Source organism: Nannospalax galili, unplaced genomic scaffold (genome assembly GCF_000622305.1).
Source record: "Nannospalax galili isolate Female #2095 unplaced genomic scaffold, S.galili_v1.0 scaffold944, whole genome shotgun sequence".
Lineage (NCBI taxonomy): Eukaryota > Metazoa > Chordata > Mammalia > Rodentia > Spalacidae > Nannospalax > Nannospalax galili.
This window is the reverse complement of record NW_008352899.1, coordinates 916,323-928,104: the sequence shown is the minus strand read 5'-3', so window position 1 is coordinate 928,104 and position 11,782 is coordinate 916,323. Positions and strand designations below refer to the sequence as shown.

General features: G+C 55.2%; 1 protein-coding gene and 1 non-coding gene across 2 annotated transcripts; both read right to left on the bottom strand.

Moving 5' to 3' along the window:
- Positions 1-752: 752 nt before the first annotated feature.
- Positions 753-855, bottom strand: LOC115067180. The gene has a single exon (XR_003846618.1). It is a non-coding gene; the product is annotated as a U6 spliceosomal RNA (small nuclear RNA).
- A 1,683-nt stretch (positions 856-2,538) lies between these two features.
- Zc3h12a (zinc finger CCCH-type containing 12A) lies at positions 2,539-11,782 on the bottom strand. The gene is made up of 6 exons (XM_008850201.3): positions 11,661-11,782; positions 10,465-10,923; positions 5,942-6,081; positions 4,814-5,048; positions 4,236-4,342; positions 2,539-4,047 (listed from the first exon to the last, which is right to left on the bottom strand). The coding sequence occupies exons 2-6, from the start codon at positions 10,887-10,889 to the stop codon at positions 3,170-3,172; spliced, it is 1,785 nt and encodes a 594-aa protein (XP_008848423.1). The 5' UTR covers positions 10,890-10,923; positions 11,661-11,782; the 3' UTR covers positions 2,539-3,169.

Below are 11,782 nucleotides of genomic sequence, written 5' to 3'. Positions count from 1 at the left end.
CCGAGTCACAGATAAGAAACAGCCTTGGCGTTGGGGCCTGGCTGCCTGAGTAGCTCTGCCCAGAAGCTAGATTGAGAAAGAGGCCTGGAGGTCAGGTTCCGTACCCAACTGGCTAGCCCAGCCGAGCTGAGCTGACAGGAAACTATGGGATGCCAGGGCAGGCATCAGAAGGCCTGAGCTAACCCTCCCTTCCGCAGGACCCAGCCCTAGCTGGCACCAGCCACGTTGATCTGTAGTCCTTGGTGGTGCCTGTCAATGAATAAGGAGGGCCAGGCCCTGTCTCCTGACAGCCATAGCCAGCTGGCACCAATGCCGCTTCCCACCTGCCTGTGGGATCACCACATTTTCCACACACCCACAAAAGGGCAACCAGAAAATGACTTAAGCTCTGGTCAAGAGAGCAGGAGAGAGGGCCCCCTGAGCCTTGTGGTCCCCAAGCTCCACTGTGTTGTGCAGACACAGGGCCCCACTCCAGAGCAGGCAGGTGACTGGTTATTGTGGTTATAACCCCACCACCTCCTGTCCCTGCAGGGGCCTGAGCCACTGTAGACTAGTGTGAGGACCCTCCTTTCTTCAGGTTTGGGGGTCAGGGACTCACTGAAAGCCCTGTCTCTTGGCTTGCCCTCCTCCTCCGGGACCTTGGGCAAAGCACTCAGCATTGCTAAGCAGCCGGTGTTGAACTGGATGGTCTGGTATTTTAGCTTCTTGTCCCATAAAGACAAACAGAAGCCTGTAAATACCCCTTTTTTTTTTTGAATATGGACCGCTTCATGAATTTGTGTGTCACCCTTGCACAGGGGCCATTCTAATCTTCCCTGTATCCAATTTTAGCGTATGTACTGCCGAAGCGAGCACGTAAATAGCCTTTTAACCTGGCAAGAGTGGAGTATTTTTGGTGTGTGTTTTGTTTTGAGATAGGGTCTCATGCAGTCCAAGTCAGCTTTGAGCTTGATATGTAGCCAGATGACCTTGAACTTTTTCTGCCTCCACCTCTCAAGGGCTGTGTGCCACAATGCCCAGTGCTGGGTATTGAACTCAGTGCATGCTCTACCGGCTACATGCCCAGTCCCATAGAATATAGTCCTTGGTTGTGAAATATACGTAAGGCATCACTGTTTCCTTATGCAGATCAAAGCTCCTGAGGAGGCGGGAAGCAACGAGCTCAGGACACCTTGAAGAATGCTTTGTGGGAGAGAGCCCTCAAGCTCATGCTTGCCTAAGTTATTTCCATGGTGCATCCTGATCCCTGCCTCAAGCTTCCAAAAAGGTGTTCAGGGGAAAAGAGCAGGGCGGAGCTGGCGGGCAAGGTCATTAGGGTGACATTTCCTTCCACAGCTGCACAGCTGTTCTGTACAGACGTAGTTTCTAAAAAGAAAATATACTGTAAGCTGTACCGACCATTAAGTACAAATCAGATGAGATGTTCAAAGGTAGGATTATTAAAGCTGTACTTTTCCCATTTTTCCCTGGCTGATAGTATTTGGGGATTGTGTAAAAGTCTAGCTTTTCATTTAAAATATTTAACATTCATGCTCATTTTTGAGGGGGAGAGGGAGAGGGAGAGGGAGAGGGAGAGGGAGAGAGAGAGAGAGAGAGAGAGAGAGAGAGAGAGAGAGAGAGAGAGAGAGAGAGATAAAGAGGAGAGAGAGAGATACTAGCGTGTGGGGCGGGTGAGCGGCGAGGCGGGGGCAGAGAGAGAGAGAGAGAGAGAGAGAGAGAGAGAGAGAGAGAGAGAGTTAAAGTTAAGATCAAGAGATCCTCCTGCCTGGGCAGTTTGACATGGCAGATGGGGTCACTCCTGTGAACCTGCCCACAGGAGTAACACTTAAGGAAGCCTCCTAATGTGCAATTCCTTCCTGTGTGGCAGGAGACAAGTCACACACTCAGCACGTATCATCTCACTGAGTCCTCATGACAATCCTGTAAGGTAGCTGCCATTCCCATTTCATAGATGAGGAAATTGAGGCCCACCAAGGGACAGTCCCTTGTCCCAGATGGCAAAGTCAGTGGCTGGAATCCCTGGCATTGCCTCTCCAAGCTGCTGCCCCTCTAGCCCTCCCCATTCTACTGTGCAGCCCTGGATCAAGGACACAGCAGTACCTGGGAGGAAGGCCCAGAGCACAGCATACAAGGACTCCCCAACACCCACTCAGATACTCCAAGAACACATTATTTCTGCCAGCTCATTTCCCCATTTCCTACCCTCAATTCTCATCAGCACAGAAAAAAGGGGAAGAGCTCCATTCTGTCACCACCCCATGTCACTCTCTCTAGCCTAAGTCACAGGACTCCAGGCTTTTACACTTCTGCTTCCTGCACCTGCCACCTGATATGTGTCCAGGGCCACCTCGCCTCCTATCTAGGCTCAGCTCCAAGGGAACAATCACTTTTGGAAACTTGTTCCTGAGAAGGCCAGGGAGTGGTACAGAATGGCTCCTCTGAAGTAAAAAGCTGGTTGTCTGCTAGTCTTCCATCACCAAGACCAGCTCCACCCCTCAAGCCCACCAAAGACAACTACCTCATTCTTACAAGTCCTCGCAATGTCCTTTATTCTTGTCTTTCCACTTACAATATTTAAAATCCATATCTGTACATGGCTTACGTGTCCCTCCACCTGTGGGGAAGGATGAGGAAGAGATGGTGAGGATAGAGGGCCCTATAGCCCTGGTGGGGCGAGGGGGTAGGTGGACAGAATGAGTGGAGGTGGGTTATAAGAAGCATCTTGCTTACTACACATCCCTGTGAGCAGGGATGAGGCCACATTGGCATGAGGGGGGCCTCGGAGGGCAGGCACATGGTGCCCAACTAGCCGGTGGTGCCGGCATCCCAGGGACAGGGTGGAGGTGGGGTCCAGCTCAGGCCTCTGTTCCCCAGGTCTCCCCCTCTGCCCTCTGAGAGAAAAGAGGGTTTGGGCATCAGCCACGGACCGACGGCCTGACCGGCAGCGTCTCCTTAAATGACAGAGATACAATGTGTATCAACAGGGTGATCGCTTCTGACCCATGCAGGACGACGAAAGGTACCGCAGGGCCAGAATCAATCCTATGGTATCTTTGGTTTGAGGATTCCCTTGCCTGCTCCACTCCTCTCTCTGTCCAGCTTCCAGGGTGGACTGGGGCTGGGAACATCCCAGAGCACAGCCTGACAGCCCCCTGGGTCACCTGCTGGCTTACTCGTTGGGGTGCTGGGACTTGTAGGATAGGATTTCTGCAGCCAGCTGCTGGGGATCAAGGAGCTGCGGGAAGCGCGACATCACAGCCTCTACCAGGTGTGGGGGGAAGACACCACACAATTTGGTGTACACGCCAGCCCTTTCTTTGACTAGGTCACCCACCCTGCCCCAGGGGCTAGCCCTTGGACTGGACCTCTGTGGTTCCTGAAGGACTGGGGTGGATGGGGGCAATGGGTATGGCTCAGACCAGTACTCTCGGGCTGGAAAGGCAGGTGGCGGGGGCACATAGTCAGCAGGGACACTGAAGTGGCCAGCGCCCATGGCCCGTCCAAAGGCAGAAAAGGCAGGTGCAGCTGGGAGCTCAGATCCATAAGCACGGTAGCCAGCGTAAGGGCCCTGAGTGGGGCCTGACTCCCCAGGGCTGCCTCCTCGAAGCCCCCACAATTCTGACATCTGGCTCTCCAGGGAGCCAATGCCTGAATCCAGGCAGTCTTGGGAGGTGTATGGGAGTGAGTCCATGGTATGTGGGAGCCACTCAGTGGGCCCAAAGCTTCCCCCACTGCTCCCACTGCCCCCACTAACAGGGAGGCTCCTGCCAGCTGGGGCAAAGGTCTGTGTTGGGCCTTCTTGACGGGGCCCTGGGGACGCCCGGGCTCCCATTTTCTTCCCATCCAAGCTGCTCTGCTCTGCCTCTGGGGGCACAGAGCCAGGCTGAGAAGCAAGGGAAGACCGCTGGCCACTTTTGTCTTTGCCTGGAGTCCTGGGTGGTGAAAGGAGGGCATTGGCACGGAGCTCATCAGCCACAGAGCGCTGAGGACGGGTTGGCCGCTCAGGGTGGAAGAATCGGCACTTGATTCCATAGGTGCACTTCCTCCCTGCAAGAGGAACAGAACGGGCCTTGAAGTAGGACCAGAGGAAAGGGGAGGCATGGGAACATGGGATTGGGTGGTTCAGTAGAATGGTCCCCTCAAGGAAGCCACAGGAACTCAGACAGGCTTAAGTGGAGGGGCAGGCAGGGGAAAAGCAGGGTGAGGAGGGCTCTGAGGACAGAGCTGGGTCTCACCATAGGGGCATGGCTGCTTCCTGTGTTCAGAAGGCAGTGGCTTCTTACGCAAGAAGTTGTCCAGGCTGGGCCCATGTCGGCCCAGCGGGTCATCGGGGGGCATGAACCTAAATCAGACAAAAGGAACTCTCACAAGAGGGACTAAGGAGGGGGCTAGACAGCCAGCCTCACTGGAAAGAGCAGATCAGGTCCCAAACTGTGCCTGTCTGTGGGATACCCGAGAGGTCTGCTGAACTCTCAGTGGGGTCACCCCAAGAAAGGAGGGGATCCCTCACTCCAGAGGATATAGACTAGGGTCACCTTCAGGGTGGCCTCCTGGGAGCTCTTGTTGGGAGGCTTCAAGCTAACTGCATCTTGGGCTGCATGCTGTCTTGCACTATCTTGGAATTTATTAGACCTGTCTCAAATGCTACCCTCTGCCCCCAATCAAAAAGCCTCTGCCCATCGGCTCCAGCCCTCTCTCTGCTACCTACCTCACCCTCAAAGCTACCTGGAACTCAGACTGTGGGTCCAGGCCCAGGAAAGCCCACCTTTAGTATCTCTCCCAACAGGACCCCAGCCTTCCAGTGGGAGCATACTTGTCATTGACGAAGGAGTACATGAGCAGCCGCTCCTCGATGAAGCGCTTCCACTCCTGCCGCTCACCCTGGAGGTCCCGGTAGGTGTCGTTGGAGACCACAATCCCGTCGGATTCAAAGGCCAGCTTCACAATGAAGCGGTCATCATAGCATACCACCCGCTTGCCACCAACACGCCGAGATGGTGTGAACACCAGGATCTTCTTCTTCTCTAGTTCCCGCAGGATGTGCTGATCTGGGAGGGGAGATGATGAGATACAGGTCAGGGCCCACTGGGGACCCTGAGCCAGGCCCATATGGCTCTTTGACTCTGGATGGCCAGGCTCAGGGACTGTTCATACCAAATTTAAGAGGAGAGAACCAGCTATAGAAGCCCATGACTGAGGACCATCACATTCAGCAAGTGCTCTGAGGCCAGAGTGGCTCTTCAGCTCCCCCCTGGCTTTGGCTTTGCCTGTGCATCCAGCCTGTTCCATAGGGGTCCAGGAAGAAGTGTCTTAGCCCTGTTCCCTGCATATGCAGGATAAGGCTCCTAGTTCTCCCTGGAGCCTCCAGCCCCAGCCAGCCTGGCCCAGATCTGAAGACTTCTAGAGAAGTTGACCCTTGACACTCACCCCTCCCCAAGGTGGGGGGTCTTGTGAAGGTCACCACAGCAGCTAGGACATGTGAGCATTCAGGTGCGGGGTGTTCTAAGCACTTCTGTACCAACTCACTTGCTCCTTCAACAGCCTCGGGAAGAAGCTGTCAGCACACCTTCACCTTGCCCTACTACACAGATGAAGAGCAGGTAGCTCAAGAGCAGGGCTATTCCAGATCCTCACCCCGGGTCACAGGGCCAAGGCCCCTAACCTTATCTGTCTTAGCCTCGTTCCCACAGCCTCAACCCCTAAACTACTCTGCCCCTCTGTTGTTGGGGATGTTGAAGGAGTGATGCCCCACCAGTAGGGTGAGGGAGGCACCCTGAGGCTGCACAAGGCAATTTCTAGCAACTCCTTTTCAGAGCTGCGCTTCTGAGGACAACAGAAATTAGGAAGACACACTTGCCCCAGCCCTGTTTGAGGACTCTTTTGGGGAACACCAGGATCCCTGGAACAGTGAGGCCATCCCACTTCCAGAAGGCACACATACCTGTGATGGGCACATCAGGCCGAGGCTGTTCTTTCCTCCAGGATGGTACAAACACAGTGATGTCTGTGTGGCCCCGCTCCAGAAACCAGTTCACAGCTAGCAGGATGCCCCGGCAGGAGAAGACCTCCTTGTTGCCATGGCTGGGAGGGAAAGTAGGGACAGGTTAGCTCACAGGCCTGTAGCAAGATTGGGAGATGTCTGGGCTCCAGCACTGCAAGGCCTTGCTGGGTAGCTGCAGGGCTCATCCCTGGGCCCTCTGTCTGTGGAGCCTAAGGCCTTGTCCCTGGGCTGGTTCCCACAGTGCCTGGTGGCCAGCCCTAGCTGGGACTTTCCCTGAGATTCTGTCTCCTGAAAATGTGGATCTACCCAGGAATCTGGCCACACTGGCTCCCCACCCTGGGGGAGGGTCCAGCCACTTGCAACATACCTGGGGGTGGGGAAAGGTGATGGGAGACTTGGGGATCCTGCCCAACCAGGGAGCTACCAGGACCACGGGACACAGATGTGCACATGTAGGCTGAGTCACCTCCCCTCCTGCAGCTGTCAGCAGCCAAGGGGGTGGGGGAAGCACCAGTCAGGCTAAGCGGGAGAAACCAGACTGTTCCGGATTAAAGTTTAGTCTGGGCAGAAGGCTGGGTCCTCAGAGGTTACAGGGAAGGAGGAGCCCCAGGAGTCTGCCCTGCCTTTCAGGGTGAAAGTAAAAGGCCATCTCTTTTCCTTCCAAGAAGCCAGTTCCTTGTAAGCCTGCTCCCCCCCCCAACCAGGCCATGCCCCCAGGCAGAAAACTGGTCAAGAAGCTGTTGGGGGGACTCTGCTTTCTCACATGTAGGGTTAGGGCATCAGCCTTGCTCTATACAAAGGCTGCTTTTCCAGGAAGCAGCCTGGAGGGGTCCTGGGTTGCCCTGGCTCTGTCTCTCTGAGCAAGGGCCCAGTGGGCAGCAGCTTTCTTAGACTGCTCATGGGGACAAGAGGCCAGGGACTGGCAAGGTGGATTTCCTGGGAGCACTGAAGGGACTGGGGCTTATAGTTCTCTCCCTAGCAAAGCCCTGCCTTTCACTGGCTCTACAGTGAGCAACTCACTTTTTTTTTTTTTTAATCTTTTTGAGACAAGGTCTCTCTGTAGCCCCAGCTGGCCTGGAACTAGCTATGTAGAGCAGGCTGGCCTTCAACTCACAGAGATCTGCCTGCCTCTGCCTCCCGAGTGCTGGGATTAAAGGTGTGTGCCACCACTCCTGGCCAGACTCTTATATTTGGCCAATAAAACAGAATAAATGTTACGCAAAAGAGGCAAGTCCGTAGCAGACCACATCCTGTGGGTGGCTTTGGGGGGTGGTGATAGCTGGAACCCCAAGAAAAGGTAGGGTAGGAAGTGGGGTGTCTGGGAGCATGGAGGCTATCTGGGGGTGAGGCTTCAGGGTCTAGTGGTCTCTGAATTGTAGACAATAGACCCAGGGCATCAAGCACACCCACCAAGCCTGCTCATAATAATAGTTAACATTTACTGTAAGCTGTGAACCTGGTTGTTCCATGCTGTACTTCACACTGAATCATCAGCAAGCTCATAAGAAGAGTACTGCCTTTCCCATCCCCTTCTTTGTTCAGATGGTCCAGAGAAGGTAACTTAGTCATCAGGGTCACACAGCAGCCAGTGCTCAGAACCACTCTGTTGATATTCAGGTATCAACAACCCTGATAGTGGGGAAGGACAGGAAGGACAGGGGTACTGACTGCATCTGGACCATCATTTTATCCACGGGAAGAAAGATTCTATGACTTGTCCAAGGTCACTTGGCCAGTGATAAGAAGTGGAAACTGAACCCAGGTGTGGGGCCACTGGGGTGCTTTCCTGTCCTTCACATCCCTCACAGAAAACTTTTTTTTTTTTTTTTGTTCCAGTTTGAGAGGAAAGCTTTCTTAACTCAAGATTCAACAACCTGGGGCTGGAGAGAAGGCTCAGCAGTTAAGAGTACTGACTGCTTGTGTAGAGGGCCTGGGTTAGATTCCCAGCACCCACATGGTGGCTAACAACTGTCGCGACCCAGTTTCAGGGGTTCAGACACCATCTTCTGATCTCCATAGGCGCTGCACAATATGAGTGCACTTACATACATTCAGACACTCATATAGATAAAAAAAATAATAATAAAAAATTGAACAACCTGTGTTTTGGGTGTTGAAAGGGAGGAGCAGCCTGGGAACCAGAGAAATGATGGACCTGGAAAACCCCTGCTCTTCCTTCTGGAACTGGGGTGACACATCAATGCCTCTGAGAAGCCTTCCCTGACCTGCCAGGACAAGTCCCTGGCTGTGGCTTCATAATGCTTAGTGCTGCCCTGTCACAGTCTTCTTCCCTACCTAGGCCCTTTGTGGTCTCCTCCAGTTGGTGGAGTGGTCATCTGCTGCATGGCTCCCTGACCCAGGTGTGCAGTGTTTACATATTCCCTGCCTCTCTGTCATGCACAGGTCCCTCCTGGACCAGCAACATCAAGCCTGAGGATCTCAAGAGATGCCAGGGATCCTAGGGTGTGAACTACTCTGGGAACTGAAAACCCTGGCTGGGGACAAGTGTGCTCTCAGCAGTGCTGGCACCCACAGTGTTCTCTCAGCAGGGAAAACAGACAAGTCCCCGGGCACCTCTGGACAGCTCACTTAGCACTGCAATGCAGGAAGCTCCGCTGTCCCAGGAAAACCAACTTCCTCCCATCCACAAGAGTCCAGCTGGTGGACGGTTCAGGGTCCCCAGCCTGGCGGCCCAGTCTGATGGTGTATATGGAAGACTCTAGTTCACTAACTCCCAAGGCAGGGAAGGGCTGGGCCAGGCTCCCCAGGTGAAAAGATCTGCCTGGGCTGGGCCCAACTAATGGAGAAAAATTCCCTTAGAAGGAAACAGAGGTGAATTTCCCCACGATTTGCATATGGTGGGGGCCTGCCCTTGCAGGAGGGGGCAGCCAGGCAGGAACCTTTCAGCAGCTGAGACAGGAAGTATGAGGCTGGAATTCCCCTTCAGTGGCTGCCCCAGCTCAGAAACCCCCAGCAGGCAGGAGGGAGGGCAGGCAGGCAGGAGGGTGGGCAGGCAGGCAGGCAGGCCTGCAGGCAGTGGTATCATCTCTTCTGAACCCCTCTACCACTGCCCCTCCTCCTGCCCAGGCCCCTCCTTCTGTCAGGATACAAACACACAGCACATGGCTACCTTCCGGACTCATCACAACCAGCCCAGTCCCCTCCAGAAGTCAGACCCCTATTAACTCCTAGCCTGACTTAGGCTAGGCCCTCTGTGGGGACTCCAAACTCTCAAGGAGCCAGTTCAACCTGATGCCCAGGATCGGCCTATTTCAGAGATGCAAAGATAGACCCAAAAGGTGGGAAAAGAGGGCTTCCCCATGGACTAGCTGAGTAGGATCAGGCGGAACAGCTTGCTCTAGCTGGACCTAGTAGGTGGGATCAAATGCCAGGTGTGGAAGAGGCTGATGTTGTGACAGCTAGGGCAGTCTACCTGGAGGGCCTTGAGGGCAGTCAGGAAGCTTTTCCCTCCTCCCCACTCTCATGGATGGGGTCTCCCCTTGTCCCTGCCAACAGGAACTTTTCCTTGTGAGCAATCTACCCAGTCCTGACTCACCAGCCCGCTGTGCAGGGAACTGGGAGAAAGCAGGGCTGGAGGGTGGGGTCTGGATGGAAGGGAGAAGGCAGGGCTCCTTAAGGTCAGAAGCAGCATGGCTTCACCCTCTGCCCTCCACTCCATTCCCTGTGAGACAAGCATAGGAGACAGGCCCTGGAAACCTGCCAGAGACTAGTCCAGTCCAAGCATCATCAGCTCAGTCAGCACAGATCCCATCAGGGCTCAAATGAGCCCAGAGTATCAGGCCACCTGTCCATACTCCTACAGAGAGCCAGGTCCAGCCAACAGGCCACACCTGGTTAAGACTGGCTAGCTCTCTGTACCTAAGCCTGCTTTCTCTGTGAGCCCAGGTCTGGGACAAGAAGGTCCCATAGGACTTAGCCATTTAATAACAACTACAACAGTCACAATGACAGCTGTTCACTGAGCACTTGAAAATCTCCAGGTCCTGTGTGGTCTCTATCCACAAGGGCCACCTGAGATGGAAGACTGAGCCCTGAGATAGCCTGTGGGGAGAGTAAAGAAATGACTCAGAGGGTTAAGTGACTGGTTCCCAGGGAGAACTAGAGCCCACAGGCTAGTCTCCTGCACTGTCCAGCCCCATGTCACAGGGGAATTGAAACCATGCGCATACAAGGCTGGATTTGAATTCTTGCTCCCCATTTAACCAGGAGTGTGACCCTTGTCAAGGGTCTGAACTCCTGTTTTCCCCCCTATGACATCCCTAAAACACTCACTTAAGGAAGTCATAAGGTTTAGGGGAGCCTCCTGGCACACAGTGGGACCTCAAAGAGGACTTTTCCATCTTCTCACCAGTCCACAGAGAGCAAAGCTTCCCTCCTGAAGGTTGGATACACAGCAGCAGACACAGACCTACTCCACATGACCTCTCTACAGTAGCACCCACCTCATGGCCACATTGCTTCCATCGATGACCACAGGCCTTAGGTCACTGCCCTCCTTGTCCTCCTCTGGAAGTGAGGGTTCCAGGGTGGGAGGTTTGGGGGTGCCACCGCCCCGGGGCACCAGAGGGAGCTGAGGGCAGGAGTCTGGTGAGGCTTGGTGCTCCCGCTCCGAGGCTGAGCCATGCTTCACTAGCTCCCCCAGCACTGTGTTGGTGTCGGCTTGGACCCCCAGCTTCTGCAGGACGCTGTGGATCTCCGAAGATGAGTAGCCCAGTTTCCTGAAGAAGTCCACCTTCATCTGCAGCTCTGAAGCAGAGGCCTCCTCAGCCACAGGCTCCTGGGCTGACGGAGGGTTACCCTCAGGACCCCACAGACTCATGGTGGGGCTGGCTTCCAGGACCGGCCTCTTTCCACAGGGGTCACTCATATCTCAGACTCATGGGAGGCACCCATCACAGCTCCTATTGACCATAGGACAGGGTTAAGGACAGGGAATGTCCAATGCGGCTCTCTTTCAGTCTCTCGCCCCCACGCCCCACCCAACAGGATGAGGCAACACTGAACCGCGGTGACACTATCCAAAGCTATCCTCACGTGTCAGCTCAGACTGTCCTTTCAAGAACTCCAAGCAAGAGGCTATCATTCTTACTATATGGAGGGGGGGGAAACTGAGGCTCCGGCAGTAAGAACTTACTCAAGGTCATAGCTGGTGACACAAAAACTTGAACATGGTCTGACTCCACCCCCAAATCTATCCCCCACGCAAACCCAGGAGACTCAAAAGACAGGGGCGGGGCTCCCAGAAGGAAACTCAAGGTTGGAAGTGCGCTCGGGGGCACCGGGGCTTCCCCTCTGAGGCCACTGCCTTCATCCATCTGCCAGTCCCACACAGAGAACCCAGGTCCAGGAGGCGCAGGGCTCGGGGCCGAGAGTCCCGAGCCCCGGAGGACAAGTTTCCGGGGTGGTCATCGGGCGGAAAAGTTGCTGGGCTATTCTGGTTGGCTGCCCGGCGCTGGTGACTCTTGACTATCCCGAAAGGGCCTCGCGCGCTCCCCGAGCCCCCGGCTCCGGCCCCAGGATTCTGGGTGAAGTCGGAGAGGTGCTGGGGTGCGGATTCGGCCCGAGTCCCTCCCGGGGCTGGAGCCTCCCCCCGCCCCGTCCCCACCCGCTCCCGCCGCCCGTATTCTCGCAGCCTCACCCTGCCGAGAGCCGGCCACTGCCGGCAGCGCGTCCATAGGGCCGAGTCCAGGGCTCCCGCGGCACCTTTGTGCCCGCTGCGGCCAGGCAGGTGCTTTAAGGACCGTGACGCGGAAGCTGGGC

What these genes read in the sequence shown, in the direction of transcription:
- Zc3h12a (XM_008850201.3), bottom strand. Translation starts at nt 10,889, where the DNA reads ATGAGTGACCCCTGTGGAAAGAGGCCGGTCCTGGAAGCCAGCCCCACC. An exon ending in GCCTGATGTGCCCATCACAG is followed by an intron (nt 5,049 to 5,941) that starts GTATGTGTGCCT and finishes CTCCCCTCCCAG; the next exon opens with ATCAGCACATCCTGCGGGAA. An exon ending in TACTCCTTCGTCAATGACAA is followed by an intron (nt 4,343 to 4,813) that starts GTATGCTCCCAC and finishes TGTCTGATTTAG; the next exon opens with GTTCATGCCCCCCGATGACC.